Genomic DNA, 13,218 nt, shown 5'->3' on the forward strand with positions numbered 1-13,218 from the left:
TAGCAATTGTTTGAAAGATGCTTCCTATTCATCCACATCAACAAACTTTCATATTCTTTATAATACGCTTTTGCAGGTATAAACTTTTTCTGCTTCTGCATCAAGCCACTGAATGGCATGTGTATTATCTTCTACAACCAAAGACAATGATTTTTCTAAGCAAACATAAAGTGACATTTCCATGGCAATCATGGAATTATGAATAATCGGCCCACTTAAGTAGAAATGTATTTGAGTATACCGTCAATATGATTCCATTTTATTTCCCTGATTTTTAAATTATATTGCAGCTATAATAAAAGATTATACAAGAAATCTGTTGTGCATACTTTAAAGACTCTTAATATACTATTTCCAATGACAATTTTGCACTTCCAAGTGTTCTAATGTTTTATTCAAATTGATAACGAAAGATACGAACGCATGCAAGTGGGAAGAAACAATGGGTGTAAATAGCATGTGTGAGGGTGCATGAGATCAGCTTTTTTATTATTTTGAATGGCCAAGATATACAATGCCCCTCACTACAATTATCACCAGCTGCAACAATGTTTCGCGCACCCCAGAGAGTCCCTGAACACTAAACTTTGTAAGTACTAAGTCATACATTTTCCATAATTATAACTTAAAAAAGGAATTATAATTTCTCTAGATAAAGCAAAACAATTACGCGTCTAACAAAAATATGGCACAGTTTATAGTATTATTTCTAACAAAAATTGCTTCGTCACCATTACCAACATTTACATTAGGTAATATTTACATATAGAGTAACAAAAAATTTAACTATATTAAGTAACTACGATATATTGCAAAATTCCGATTCACATCCAATATCTCTAGTCAACTGGCCATCCCTCAATAAATTATTAACAACTGCTCTGGCCAAGTATCCCATGCATTGTACGTTTGACGTTTCAAACAAGTAGGAGACTCGAATGTCTTGAAGCTTATTATCCTACGAAACCATTAAGTAGGCGACATCTACGAATTTTTGGGGGTCTTACCTTTGCAAACATATGCGCTGAGTCTTTAATTAACTGTTCCAAATCGAGCGGTTGGTTAAAACTAAGTTCAGGATTTCGAGTTAAAATAGTAGAGACAATCGATAGTAACTCTACAACTAATTGGCGGTATTCGGGCATTTGTATTTGATTCAACATCTAAAATAATACTAAAGCTATTCATCCAAGCACTACCGGCAATTTTAACCTGTTCTACTAATAGGGCGAAGGTGATTTCCGATCTGGCCATGTTAGACATCGTCGGTTGTTGTGGAATAATATTTCCCATAACCTTTATTCCTTGAGGTGTGCGAATCATGACGTCCCAAACTTGGTTGTAAAACGAACTTGGAACACGACATAGACAGCCTTCAATTGTGCGCTTGTGCAAGGGAGTCAGTCTAAAAGTCAAATATGAATCATCCAAGCTTTATTTCGAAACTCACTTTTCCTTATCTGCCCAGTCCTTAACAGATAAAACTTTATTGATTAGTTGCCTAACTTCATATGGACTATGGTCTTCGATCAGTTTGGCGTTTCCACTGAACTTGAGATATAACCTAAGCGCCTGCAGCACCCAACCGACTCGAATTTTGAAAATGCCCCTGAACATCTCCGGATCGGTAGAAATCAGCCGGCCACAATACAATATAACTTCTTGCTGCAGAACTGCCTGAATTACATCGTAAGGTTGTATGGTATCATATATGACCCGCTGTATTTCCGTTGGAGTCATCGGTTTATCGAAGACCGTCTCTTTCTGATCGATCACACCAACCGTCAACTAGATGAATTATAGTGTAGATCAAGGCGAGGTAAAGATAAATCGTACCTGTTTACCGTGTACAAGAACGGCGGTAATAAAAGGACTGATAGAATCTACGGTATGGTGTAATAAACTGCTTGTGTACCGCACGGCCGCCCAATGTCTCATACCACCCGCTCTGTTATAAATTTGTTGGAGGTGCGCCATAACTGTTACATGTCTAATTTCAAAATGTTCCCCTTCTCGTTGCAGGATGAACCCGTACAATTGGCACTGAGCGTAAATATTGTCGTTGTGCAGTATTTCTTCGATAATATCATTTGTTGATTTATGTTGGAATGACTGAAATAATGATTTATGATTAGAAAACTATTTAGTACATTAAACCGCGATCTAATTGGAATTAAACATTTTGAGAGTTGAAACTAACACTTTAAACCTGCTCAATATAAATCTCTGATTATAATGATAACGCTGCACTAGATAGGTATACAACAGCCTAATGTTGTGTGCTAGTGTTTGTTTGCAGAATAAGTTGGCATTGTTCAGAGAGACTGTGCCTTATGCAAGCATATTCTGTAATTAAATATCGAGAAATTTTTACCTACTTCTTCATGAAACTATACATTCAATATTTTGTTAGAAGAATGGCACACCTCTCTTTCTTGTTCGGGAAGAATTAAATGTACTATTATGATCTTATTTTAACCTCAATTTTTCTGGAGAAAAGCACTTTTCTTTATCAGAGTGTATTTATTTTATAGCATATGTTAAATGGACATTTTAATACTGGGTTAAGCTGCTCTTTAACCGTGAGAATAGATAAAGTGAAACAAATGATTATGCCTTCTAATGAAATCATGTCATTCCTATTTCAAATGTGACGCGGAGCACGATATAAAATGACGTTCAGAACATATGAGGCTATTTCTATGGAAAGGGCCGCGACGGCGAAAATTATTCAAATTGAAGAAAGTGGAGTGCAGGACATCGAAATAAATGAACGGATAGTCAGTGCAGCAAAAGTATATCACGCAATCAAAAGTACCATCATAAGAAAACGAGAAATCTCAAGAAACACAAAAATGAAAGTATACAAATCTATTTTTCGACCTATACTGACATATGGCTGCGAAGGATGGATACTGGACAATAGAACAAAGAGCAAAATACAATCTCTGGAAATGAAATATTTAAGGGCAGTGAAAGGTATAACTAGATGCGACAGAATCAGAAATTCGGACGTACGCGAAGAATTAGGAATTAAATCGATGACCGAATTTATTGAAAATAAACAACTTGGATGGTGGGGACATTTACAGAGGATGCACAATCAATCACAGGTTAAACAGGTGTGGGAAGCTAAACCACAAGGAAGAAAGCGAAAAGGTCGACCAAAGAAAACGTGGGATGATGTGATTGCAGAGATAATTACAACAAGAGGATCAACCTGGAGGGAGGCAAAACAAACGGCGTTGGATAAGAAAGCTTGGTTCAAATTTATAAACGATTAATGCTTATTTAGATATTGTACTATATTTGTAGTATACCCCGTACACCGAAAGGTAAACACGGGTTTTTGATTATATATATATATTCAAACAAGCCAATTTATGTGAGTATTTATTAGAGTGATCAAACGAGAGCATCACGTTTTTGAGTTTCAACTTATAAGAGGAGATAAAAAACCAACTTTCCACAAGGTAAAGATATTTAAAAGTTTATTTATTACAGAGCTAGCCGTGGTATTAATTATTATATTGCAAAAGATTAATTGTTACAGTAAAATTGCTAACCCCTCTAAATGTAACTTGCCCGTTACAGGCGGCTGCGCCGGCTCACGTCACATCCCGGAGGGGACGTAAGCTTGGTTTCAGCCAGCCGTCTCACCTCGCCCACGTTTACTACATCAGAAACAGTAGCGGACACGCAGGACAACCAATTACATTTCATTCTCAAAGGTGCTAAAAAGGATTTTTTGCCTTGAAGTTTCATACTCGAAGTTATGACTACACCATTATATATTTATATATTATATATTTATGGAGATGCGCAGCTCCGCTGAACACCCGGTATATAAAGGCGTTTTAAGTTAGGCGCTTCGTTACGAAAGTGTTGTGCTGAAAGTATTTGTGTTGGGTCTACGACTTGAAGATACATAGAATCTAAAGGTAATTGACTTAATTTCAGCCACCGCTACCGTAATTAACGCTGCAAATTGCAATTAATCCGCCTGCCGTTTGTAACCGTTCTCTTCCAGATATTTTAGTGGGTTTTACTGCGTCCGAAAGATCTTGTATTTTAGAAGAAGAGGGCAAAATAATGTATTAGAATTTCAACCATGATAAGCCATTATTAGCAGGTTTTGTTTCCTATGGTAAATTAAAACAAGAATTAGAACTGTAAGGCCATGCATGTGTAGTAGTTTCTCGACATTCAAATTAACAATGGGTATTAATTGGAATTAACAATAGGCATTCATTGGAATACTGATTCGGAAAATTTTAATACGCCCAATTAAGTGAATGAAACATCATTCGATTGGGGCGTGCCAAATTAAAGCACGCTTAATTAAGAAGAATTATGACCCCTGGTCACGCAATTAAATAAAAAGTTTTCATTCTTGAGTCGATTTGTCTTTGTTGCTTTCATTCCCGCTAGGGAGTGTCTCATATTTTTGTTGTAGTTTTTCCGAAGTGACCACAGTCAGTTGCTGAACTCGTACGATTCCTGGAGTTGCAGTTTAGTCCGGTTCAGCTTGCCCGAGGTTTCCGAGACCGATCTGCCGAACCGCTGCTACCGTCGACCTTGACCAAGGGCGAGGCCAAACCCTTGGTGGCGCTCGAGTCCGTCCGTCCGCCACTACCACTACGTTTGTTCGCTCCCATGAATTATTTATTATACTTTGTACAATTATTAGTTTTCTTTTAAATTAAATTAAAATTCCGCTAATGATTATTTAATATTAAGGCCCACCGATTGTGAGCAAACTACCCCACGTTCATCGTAAGATAAGTACACAAATTTTAGTCCTCTTTCAGCGCGAATATAATCTAATTGTAAGCAAAAAACCAAGTTCTAGATTCAACTCTCAAAGAAAGAGATTAAGTTGCAGTAAATGTTTATATGCTACTCAGTATGCCGAATAGAGGCTGTGCGCAAATTCTAAACTTTCCCATATTTATCTCAAGGTCAACACCTACAAGGTCTGGTAATCTGTAAGCTACGTACTGCATAATTCTTTAATTCTCCTTGGTTGTCAATGATCCTAGGTACATCAGTCAAGCTCTGGTAACCAATGTAATCATGTTCCAGCTGCTGAAACTGAGCAAACTTCTGATACGGCATATCCAAAACGCTCATAAAATCCAAATGTTCTGAAAAATCAGGCATTAAACTGCCATCAAATCAAATAAAGTATTACCAACGCAAGAACTTGATATTAAATTTTGCAATCTACCAATTCGCACCTTGACACCGTCACAATAGCCCTTCTTAAGCATTGCTAATAAATCCAACATTTTTTTAAACTGCGGATCTCGCATGTGCTCCTCTCGTATTAGGAGACAGACAGTTGGCCGTCCTGACAGTCTCCAGTAACGACCAACAAACTGCAATTCAGTTTTTATATCGTCGATTAGAAGCGCCATGTCACGATATAGATAGAAATCGGACACTTCAAATATCAGAGGGTAGCACAGAACGGTCATTCCACATACTCTGTACACCTGAAACAAACCTGACTAGAAAAAAAAAAAAGGGGAAATACTTAACACCCACCTTACTGGTACCTAGACTTCCGATTGGTCTAACCGGCCGGCCGTTCAAGTTAATTTTGTGATTCACACCCAAGTGTTGATACGCTTCCACTAGTTGAGTCGAGGACCAAATCTGTACAGGCTCAACCTCGTGAGGCGTTTGCGTTTGTATTCCGTAAGTGGCCATCATTGCTTGAAGACGCATCGATTCCGCTATTAAAACAATTTGTACTACCAAATCCGTTGCAGTTCCCTAAGTGATATAAAAATTTTAATCGGAAATTGTAGGTATACTGTGATTGATAAACTATCACATTTACCAATCACGCTAATATGAAAAACTACGTTACACAGGCATGATAGAGAATGTCATTCAATAGTTTTGTATACTCTTTATTAGACATACTATGAGCAAAGACTTTTATTAGTGTTAAAGTATTTTGATCCGAGCATTGGTAGGTATGTGAAAAATCAGGCTATGATTGATGTATAAGCGACATAATGCAAAACTTTAAGCAATTGATGTTTTATACCTTTCACATTAGATTTAAACATAATTTATATAAAAAACAATTTTGAGATTGAGGTTGTAGATAAGTTTGACTTGTTTACTACTGATACACAGCTTTATGTTTTAATTTTCAAATGAAAATGCTCTATGGGCATTTTCCTCCTAGTATGAGACAACATTGTCAGTAATAGCTTAAAATGGAACTGCCACCATTATCTACTAAATCTAAACCCCGTAAAGGTAGAAGAGAAAAACTAAAAAATTTAAACAGCAGTTTACATAAGCTCCTCGAAAATAAGTATATGTTATATTGCAACCCTTCCAAACAGAATAATGTTGTCAATTAACAAACAGGTAACAAATAAATATTTGCGAGCCGTTCAGTCGAGATTTGTATATCCAAAAGCTGCTAAAAATTGAATGATGGCTAATAGAATAGATCACATGTCTGTGGTGGATGTATTCTTTTCCGTTTTATTTAAGTTAATTAGTTTCCACCTCCAGTATGTGAATGTAGATTCTACTACCTACCATAGTGTACTACTTCTATGACAGTTAGGAAATGTTGTTGAAATGAAATTATTATAAAAAGAGTTTAAAAAGCCAAGCGAAGACTGTACATTACTTACAACTGATGGTTTTGCCTGAAGCGTCATGGAAAATATAAAAAACATAACTATATTAATTATTATTATAATCTTCACACCAATTGTACGCTATTTATAAGGTTTGCCATAACAGGTTGACACATATTTTAAAAATCGACACTGATGCGAGTGAAAAATAATTAACAATACCCTGTATTTTTGGGCATATCAAATCAACATGTTATATGGAACCTTATCAATTGAAATAAAGCAAAAAATGAATGATTTTAGACACTTCGCGTAGTGTTCTAATCATTTGACTGCAATGTATTTCACAATTAAAACATTCACGGATGATACTTCAAAATGAACATACCTGAAATGCGGAATATCTCCCACCCTTTCGAGGCCTATTATACGACGGTAAATAACGACGGATCGGATCTAATTCGTTAATGTGCAATAAATTCGCCGTTAGAAGCTGCGCCAATACGAACAGCGCCTGATTCCACAGGTACAAGCCGGAATCTGGTGCGGGTCTGCGGGATGTCGAATGCGGTTCCAGTCGTTCCTGCTCTATGTAATCTTCCGGCACGTAGTAATACATTGGAATGATGGGATCTAAGAAATTTCATTAGAGATGCTTTTTGTAACTACCATCGGACATATTTGCCTCCGTACTGGTCGACGAGCATTCGCGCCTTGAGCAAGTCTTGATATTCTTCTATTTGTTCGGGTAGAGATTTGAAAACGCCATCGATTATCATAAATATATAAAAGAGTGGCCATTCGCACTCGATATTTTCGAAGTTTTTTATTTCGCCAACCTTGTAATATCTGGAAGGGGGATAGAGTTAAATAATTTTTGAAGAATTTGTACAAGTTAAATAGATTGCATAATAGATAGAAAAGCTGATTGATTGCGATGCAGATAGTGACTACTTTTTAAGGTTGGAGTCAAAATAAAGGAGACTACCTGCAAGAAAAAATTGACGTAATTTTTCCGGAAAATATGACGTGTTTGTTCGAGAACATTCTAGAAAAACTCGGAAGTGTTCGACAACTATCGAGAAAAAAGGGGGGTTTGCTATATAAACAAATCGAATTGCGTCAGTCGTTTCCAATTGCAATGCCGAAGTAATAAATAGTTCGTGCTATTTCATTTCAAGACTGTTATCAATTTTTTGTTAATTAGTTAAAATAAATAAACCATAATAATAGTAATAATACCAAGACGTAACTTAAAAAAAAAGACACATTCATTACAATTTTAAACCTTTTTTACCTTCTGTTGGGGTCTTCAATAGCTGTCTTAAATCCATCTCTATTATACCTTTTGAAGCCATAATCACCCTTCAACTTTCGTATAATATTATTCTTTGTTCGCCCGTAAAGAGATTCTTCATGTGAAGCAAAAGCCGGAAAGGAAATGGTTGGTAGTAGAGCAGCGTCCACTTCCTAAATGACCTTAATTTATTCTTACGTATGAACTCACAACGTACCTTTGAAGATGACTCTCTTGGTAACATAGTTTCGAATATACTTCGATTTCGATTGTGAGCGTCGATATCAACGTACACCACACTCCAAGAAGCTCCTTTCTCGCCAAATAAGTTACAGCCATTGATCGCTTCTAAAGCGGACTTCGCCATACCGATCGAGCTCGCATGAATTTCGGTCATTCCGTTATTGTACTTACTACCCCTTTCCCATATTCCATAATCGGGGGTACGGTATGCGCGTTCCACGTAATAAACCAAATTTTGTACGAAGGCAACCTCGTCCTAAACAGCATCTCGAACAGTTAAACAAAATAGGGCGGTTTGTGGTTTACCTGCGTGTAAATAATCTGTAAGCCGGACGTTATCATCTGAACCAAGAATATTAAGTAAACGGAAATTGCGTCAATTTGTAAATGGGGGTATTCATCATCGGTGTACACTTCTTCTCCTTTGGTTAGGTGGAATTTAACGTGTAACGAATGAGCGTCGCATTGCTTCAATTTAAATAGTTCGATTCTGGCCGCTTGTTTTATCCAACACTGCAATATACCGCGCATACATTTTACGGCGGATTGGCCTAGTTCGTAGGATTTCCCTCGATCATCATCGATTCGCCTATATAAAGTAACGAACAATTAGATGGTTATGGTTTGTATCTAAACGATATTGAAACACAGATTTGGAATGGGCCCTTTTTCTTCTCAGGTGTGCCAGGAGTTTCTAATATTGGAAAGCTAGGACTTAGCCTAAAGCTCTTTGGGCGGATAGGCAGGGTGTAATAGCGCTAGCCAAACCAATTATAGCGGTAGGTGTACAGCTCAATCTAGTGACAAAGGAGTAAAATGAGTGGAACAATTTATTGATGTAAGCTATCCCGAATAGACTGCTATTTGCAATTTATTTATTTATTGCCCCTCTCTTGTTGTGGGCTCTCAACATGCTTTCGCCCAATTACAGAGTGACCCGCATAATGTTTTTTAGAGGTGCCCCTCCAGAAGGTCTTAAGTTGTTCTATACTACTCCGGTATTTACCTTACAAATTAGGAAAACTGCAGGAAAACCTAATTCGGAGTAGCCGGCAGAATGCTGGAAACTGATCTAAGGAAATTCCCATCTCTCCCACAAATGAAAAATTCACCTCAACCCAGGTTCCAACACCCGACCTTCCGGCTATGAAGCCCAACGTTCTACCCACCTCTAAGTTCGATGAAAGGCCATATTTCGGTAGTTGGGCTGGGGTGCGAGATGCGATACAAATAATATGTAATTTTTATAAATAAATAGATCTATCCATCAGAAACAGGTCTGTTCACCTGAAACAGGTCTGTTCATCAAAAATAGGCCTGTTTATCAGAAACAGATCTAGACCCATTTAAAAGACATGTCTCCGTTGAATTTGTGTTCAGGTTAGGGATCTTGTTCCGTATTCAAAGAGGTCAACGAAACGTGACCTTGAACTTAACGCATGCGCAGATGTCAAGGTCAAGGTTATTATTTCTATTCAATCTCGCACCCAGGACCAACCAATGAAATATGATCTCGCACCCCGGATTAACTGCTGGAATACAACCTCGCACTCTGGGCCAACTGCCAAAATATAACTCCGCACCCCGGGCCAACGATTCTACGATTAACATTAATAAACTTATTATTATTATGATCTCGTACACCGGGCCAATTGCCAAAATATGACCTCGCACTAAAAACTGCCAAAATTAGCATCGTTGCTTGACTGTAGATAATAAATTAATTAATAGTAAGAAACAGCGCGTGAAGTAGCATACGTGTGGTCCGGCCCGAGATATTTACGAGAAAACGTATCATAAAAAAATTATCTATTATCGCGAACTGATTAGAATTATTATTACTTTAATAAAGGGTGCGAGTATAACAATGGAATTCGGAACAGAACTAAAATAAATAGCGGGTTATATTTATATAAGATACTTTTGAAGTAAGCATTTTTGTCTAGAAAAGATATCAGTTTCAGGGGACTCGTTGGGGTTTAACTGTACCTACCTGCATCAGCCATACAAATTGGGGTGTAGCCAAGGGTGGGCAATGGCGAGTTGCGACTACCAGTTCCGTAGTCTTATATTTGAATAATTAATTTACATACAGAGTTTATCTTGAGACAGTCGATTATTGCGGAAACTAATGGGGATATCAAAAAATGATTTATATAAAATTTTCTTCAAAGGGAGGAGCCCATTTAATGCTGCTATGCACATTTTCACATAACTGTCCCTTAAGGGTCAATGTAGGGGAACTTAATTTTTTAAAATAGTACCTCGTAGAACCCTATACTTTTTGTTGAATATTCTTATTCTCCAGTGGAAAATAATAGTATAATAAAAATGAAAGGTAACCTACTATCAACTAAGGAATAATTATGAAATTGAGTTCAGAGGTAACAAAGCCTTTTTCTGGCCAAGACTGTTTCTTGCATGCTAAACGTTACTGTTTTCTACTTCCTCAGTCTTCCTTGCCAAGATTAGTCAGAACATTTCCATATCTTTGTGGGCGCGTCTTTCCTTGCAAAGTGTTCCGAAGACTCTCGAAACGAGAGTTCCTAAAGTCAAGTTCCGGAAAGACACTTGAGATGTAAAGTTAAAATTTTACTGTTTGAATGAGAGCTGTACCTCTGGAAGTAGTAGGTTGCTAATCAGCTTCAATACAACCTAAACTAAATAAAATGTTATCTTTTATTTACTTAATGAGAAGCTCCTTTTGGGTTTTTGTTGAAAAAAAAATTGAAAATAGAACTCCTGCAAACATTTACAGGAATTTGCAACAAACAAGGTCACCTTTTGTGTCTGGCCTTGTCTGGGAAAGTAGAATTTAAATTCTCTATCTACCTGCCAATACAATCGAGAACTGTATACCTACCCACGTGTCTATGGGCCCTCTAGGCTGTAGCATTCAATAATACAATATAATTAATTATTGCACGATAATGCACTGGTAAAAGTAAGTTGGAAGAGGTAGAAATAATGCAAAAAAAAAGGTAAAGGATCAGCGCTTAAGGGTTCAAATGGAGGTACACACTCAAGTTAGTTTTTGAAAAACTGCAGGTGTCTGTCTGAATGAACGCAACACTTACATCGACTTTAAATAAAATACACAAAATAAACGTGCAAGTTACCGGTAGGCTTGATACAATCCCCATACGGCCGCAGCACAATAAACGCTTTCTCGGACACTACCAACTTCCGTATCCGTCGAGTGTACAGGAAACAATCCAGTTATGGGACTTTGAAATCGTAATAGCTGCCGTTTAACTGCACATTTCCATTAAAAGAATGTATGTAACGACAAATTGAAATTACTTTACCCATTCCATAGTAAATATCAAGTTGACGAACGGTTTCCTCGTAGTTTGCCACTTTTAGGAATTGCTCGATTCTCAGTCTATCCTCCAACGAACTGGTCTCTCTGAGAAGCCTAAAGTACACTGCGTTAATGAAAAATACTGCCAAGTGTATATAAATAACTCGCCTTTTATTAGCTAACATTTTAAAATTTATTTTTGTTTTGAATTTGTGAAAGATTTTTCAAGGGCAGACGAAAGTTAGGTTAGGTTGTTGTTCCAAAACATAAAGGAGGTCACTTTGGAGTAATCAGCGTAATGGATAACGAAAATTCCAACGAAGAATTAGATAATCAGCAGACAACTCTTGGGCAACCATTGAGCGATTTTCTTCTACAACTGGAGGACTATACTCCTACGGTAACCTCTTTGCTGAAATTCGGCTCATAATAAAAGCCATTTAAGATTCCAGATGCAGTCACAGCACACTTCTTGCAAAGCTCCGGATTTGAACCTAAGGATCCACGCCTCTTAAGATTGATTTCTATTGCTGCTCAAAAGTTTATATCGGATATAGCAAATGATGCTTTGCAACATTGCAAAATGCGATCCAGTAATAATACCAGCAGCCACAGCACTTCCAAGGTAACTTGGATCACAAATTCTTTTCAATTTTTACTCATTACATGTTACAGGGAAAAGGGTCTAAAGATCGACGGTATTGTTTAACAATGGAAGATCTCACCCCTGCACTAGCCGAATTCGGTATTACAATTAAAAAACCGCAATACTACGTGTAAGATGGGTGTATGCAAAATGAAGAAAATACATGGGATTTACTCGTGTTTATTTTTTGAATATAATAGCTTTGAAACTTCACTTATATCTAAATCTTCAGCGGAAGGAATGCACTTATCATTAAAATTTTTAAATTCCTTTAAATATTGTCGCCTTTCGCATTTTGTGCTATCTGTACAATTACAATCCCGCGAAGAATTCTTCGTAATCGTGTATAGCTGCTTAGAAATCTTTCGCTGAAGTGTCGTCTCGTCCGTAATAGTATTTATGTCATTAAAATCCGGAGTCATACATAAGTTTATACTGGGGTAGATAATAAATCCAAAGATTAACAAGGAGGTGATAATGAATATCGGTACCGCAATAGCCCAATATCTTTGAGGGAGACATGTTATGTTTAAGTATTTGAACCACGATTCGGGAACCACTGCCCAAATTACATATAACACGAAAAATACTTTAAAACTCAGGTATAATGCGAAGCCATACACTGCCCGATGTGGAGTTGGCGCGGGAGTATGTTCCGGCATCTTATTCGCCATTAACAATAATGGGAATAACACTCGCTTGTAGGGGGCCCAAAGTGCTCAAAAGTCTGTACGATCAGAATGATATTTTCAAAAAAACTATTCACAGCGGTACGTATTTGTCTTGCTAACTCTGCACAGAATTTTCTAAAACGAAGATGATATCAGCGTAACTTGATTAAAATAAAGGGATATACTCACACGTTTAAGTTGCTACCATTCAGTGATAATGACTTGGTAACACCACTTCTCTTGGGTTCGGTATCCACACGTAGAACTTCAAAAGCTATTTGCGCTACACGGGGAGATGGAAAAGGAATACTTACATTGCTAAACTCCTAAGTCAAAGAAAATAGTGTTCAGTGTTGAAGGAATTTGTTCAAAAAGGATACACGATGTGTAATTTTTCTTCATCATACATTTTTTACTGTATTTAGAGAACTAATAACTGCAAA

General features: G+C 37.1%; 3 protein-coding genes across 4 annotated transcripts; 1 reads left to right on the forward strand and 2 right to left on the reverse strand.

The window, feature by feature from the left end:
* Nucleotides 1–468: 468 nt before the first annotated feature.
* Nucleotides 469–11,749, reverse strand: LOC116170817 (probable phosphorylase b kinase regulatory subunit beta). Of its 2 annotated transcripts, XM_031487337.1 has the most exons (17): nt 11,627–11,749; nt 11,463–11,572; nt 11,274–11,409; nt 8,461–8,743; nt 8,129–8,410; nt 7,912–8,084; nt 7,300–7,463; nt 7,003–7,247; nt 6,669–6,683; nt 5,551–5,781; nt 5,195–5,498; nt 5,002–5,147; nt 1,837–2,112; nt 1,451–1,788; nt 1,213–1,405; nt 1,008–1,163; nt 469–958 (listed from the first exon to the last, which is right to left on the reverse strand). In XM_031487337.1, exons 1-17 carry the CDS (start codon nt 11,641–11,643, stop codon nt 800–802), a joined length of 3,228 nt encoding a protein of 1,075 aa, XP_031343197.1. In that variant the 5' UTR covers nt 11,644–11,749; the 3' UTR covers nt 469–799. The 2 variants fall into 2 exon arrangements, with proteins under 2 accessions (XP_031343197.1, XP_031343199.1); XM_031487339.1 differs by lacking the exon at nt 6,669–6,683.
* LOC116170821 (transcription initiation factor TFIID subunit 10-like) lies at nt 11,721–12,283 on the forward strand. The gene is made up of 3 exons (XM_031487343.1): nt 11,721–11,858; nt 11,904–12,083; nt 12,134–12,283. The coding sequence occupies exons 1-3, from the start codon at nt 11,757–11,759 to the stop codon at nt 12,236–12,238; spliced, it is 387 nt and encodes a 128-aa protein (XP_031343203.1). The 5' UTR covers nt 11,721–11,756; the 3' UTR covers nt 12,239–12,283.
* LOC116170822 (phosphatidylinositol N-acetylglucosaminyltransferase subunit P) lies at nt 12,269–12,775 on the reverse strand. Its single transcript, XM_031487344.1, has one exon. It carries the CDS (start codon nt 12,764–12,766, stop codon nt 12,275–12,277), a length of 492 nt encoding a protein of 163 aa, XP_031343204.1. The 5' UTR covers nt 12,767–12,775; the 3' UTR covers nt 12,269–12,274.
* Between the last annotated feature and the right edge of the window lie 443 nt (nt 12,776–13,218).

This window comes from Photinus pyralis, unplaced genomic scaffold (genome assembly GCF_008802855.1).
Source record: "Photinus pyralis isolate 1611_PpyrPB1 unplaced genomic scaffold, Ppyr1.3 Ppyr1.4_LG5, whole genome shotgun sequence".
Taxonomy (NCBI): Eukaryota; Metazoa; Arthropoda; class Insecta; order Coleoptera; family Lampyridae; genus Photinus; species Photinus pyralis.

Coding starts and splice junctions, on each gene's coding strand:
- LOC116170822 (XM_031487344.1), bottom strand. CDS start 12,766: ATGCCGGAACATACTCCCGCGCCAACTCCACATCGGGCAGTGTATGGC.
- LOC116170821 (XM_031487343.1), top strand. CDS start 11,757: ATGGATAACGAAAATTCCAACGAAGAATTAGATAATCAGCAGACAACT. Junction 11,859..11,903: donor TGGAGGACTATACTCCTACG/GTAACCTCTTTG, acceptor AAGCCATTTAAG/ATTCCAGATGCAGTCACAGC. Junction 12,084..12,133: donor GCAGCCACAGCACTTCCAAG/GTAACTTGGATC, acceptor TACATGTTACAG/GGAAAAGGGTCTAAAGATCG.
- LOC116170817 (XM_031487337.1), bottom strand. Junction 8,411..8,460: donor TACAGATTATTTACACGCAG/GTAAACCACAAA, acceptor GATGCTGTTTAG/GACGAGGTTGCCTTCGTACA. Junction 5,499..5,550: donor GAAGTCTAGGTACCAGTAAG/GTGGGTGTTAAG, acceptor GGTTTGTTTCAG/GTGTACAGAGTATGTGGAAT.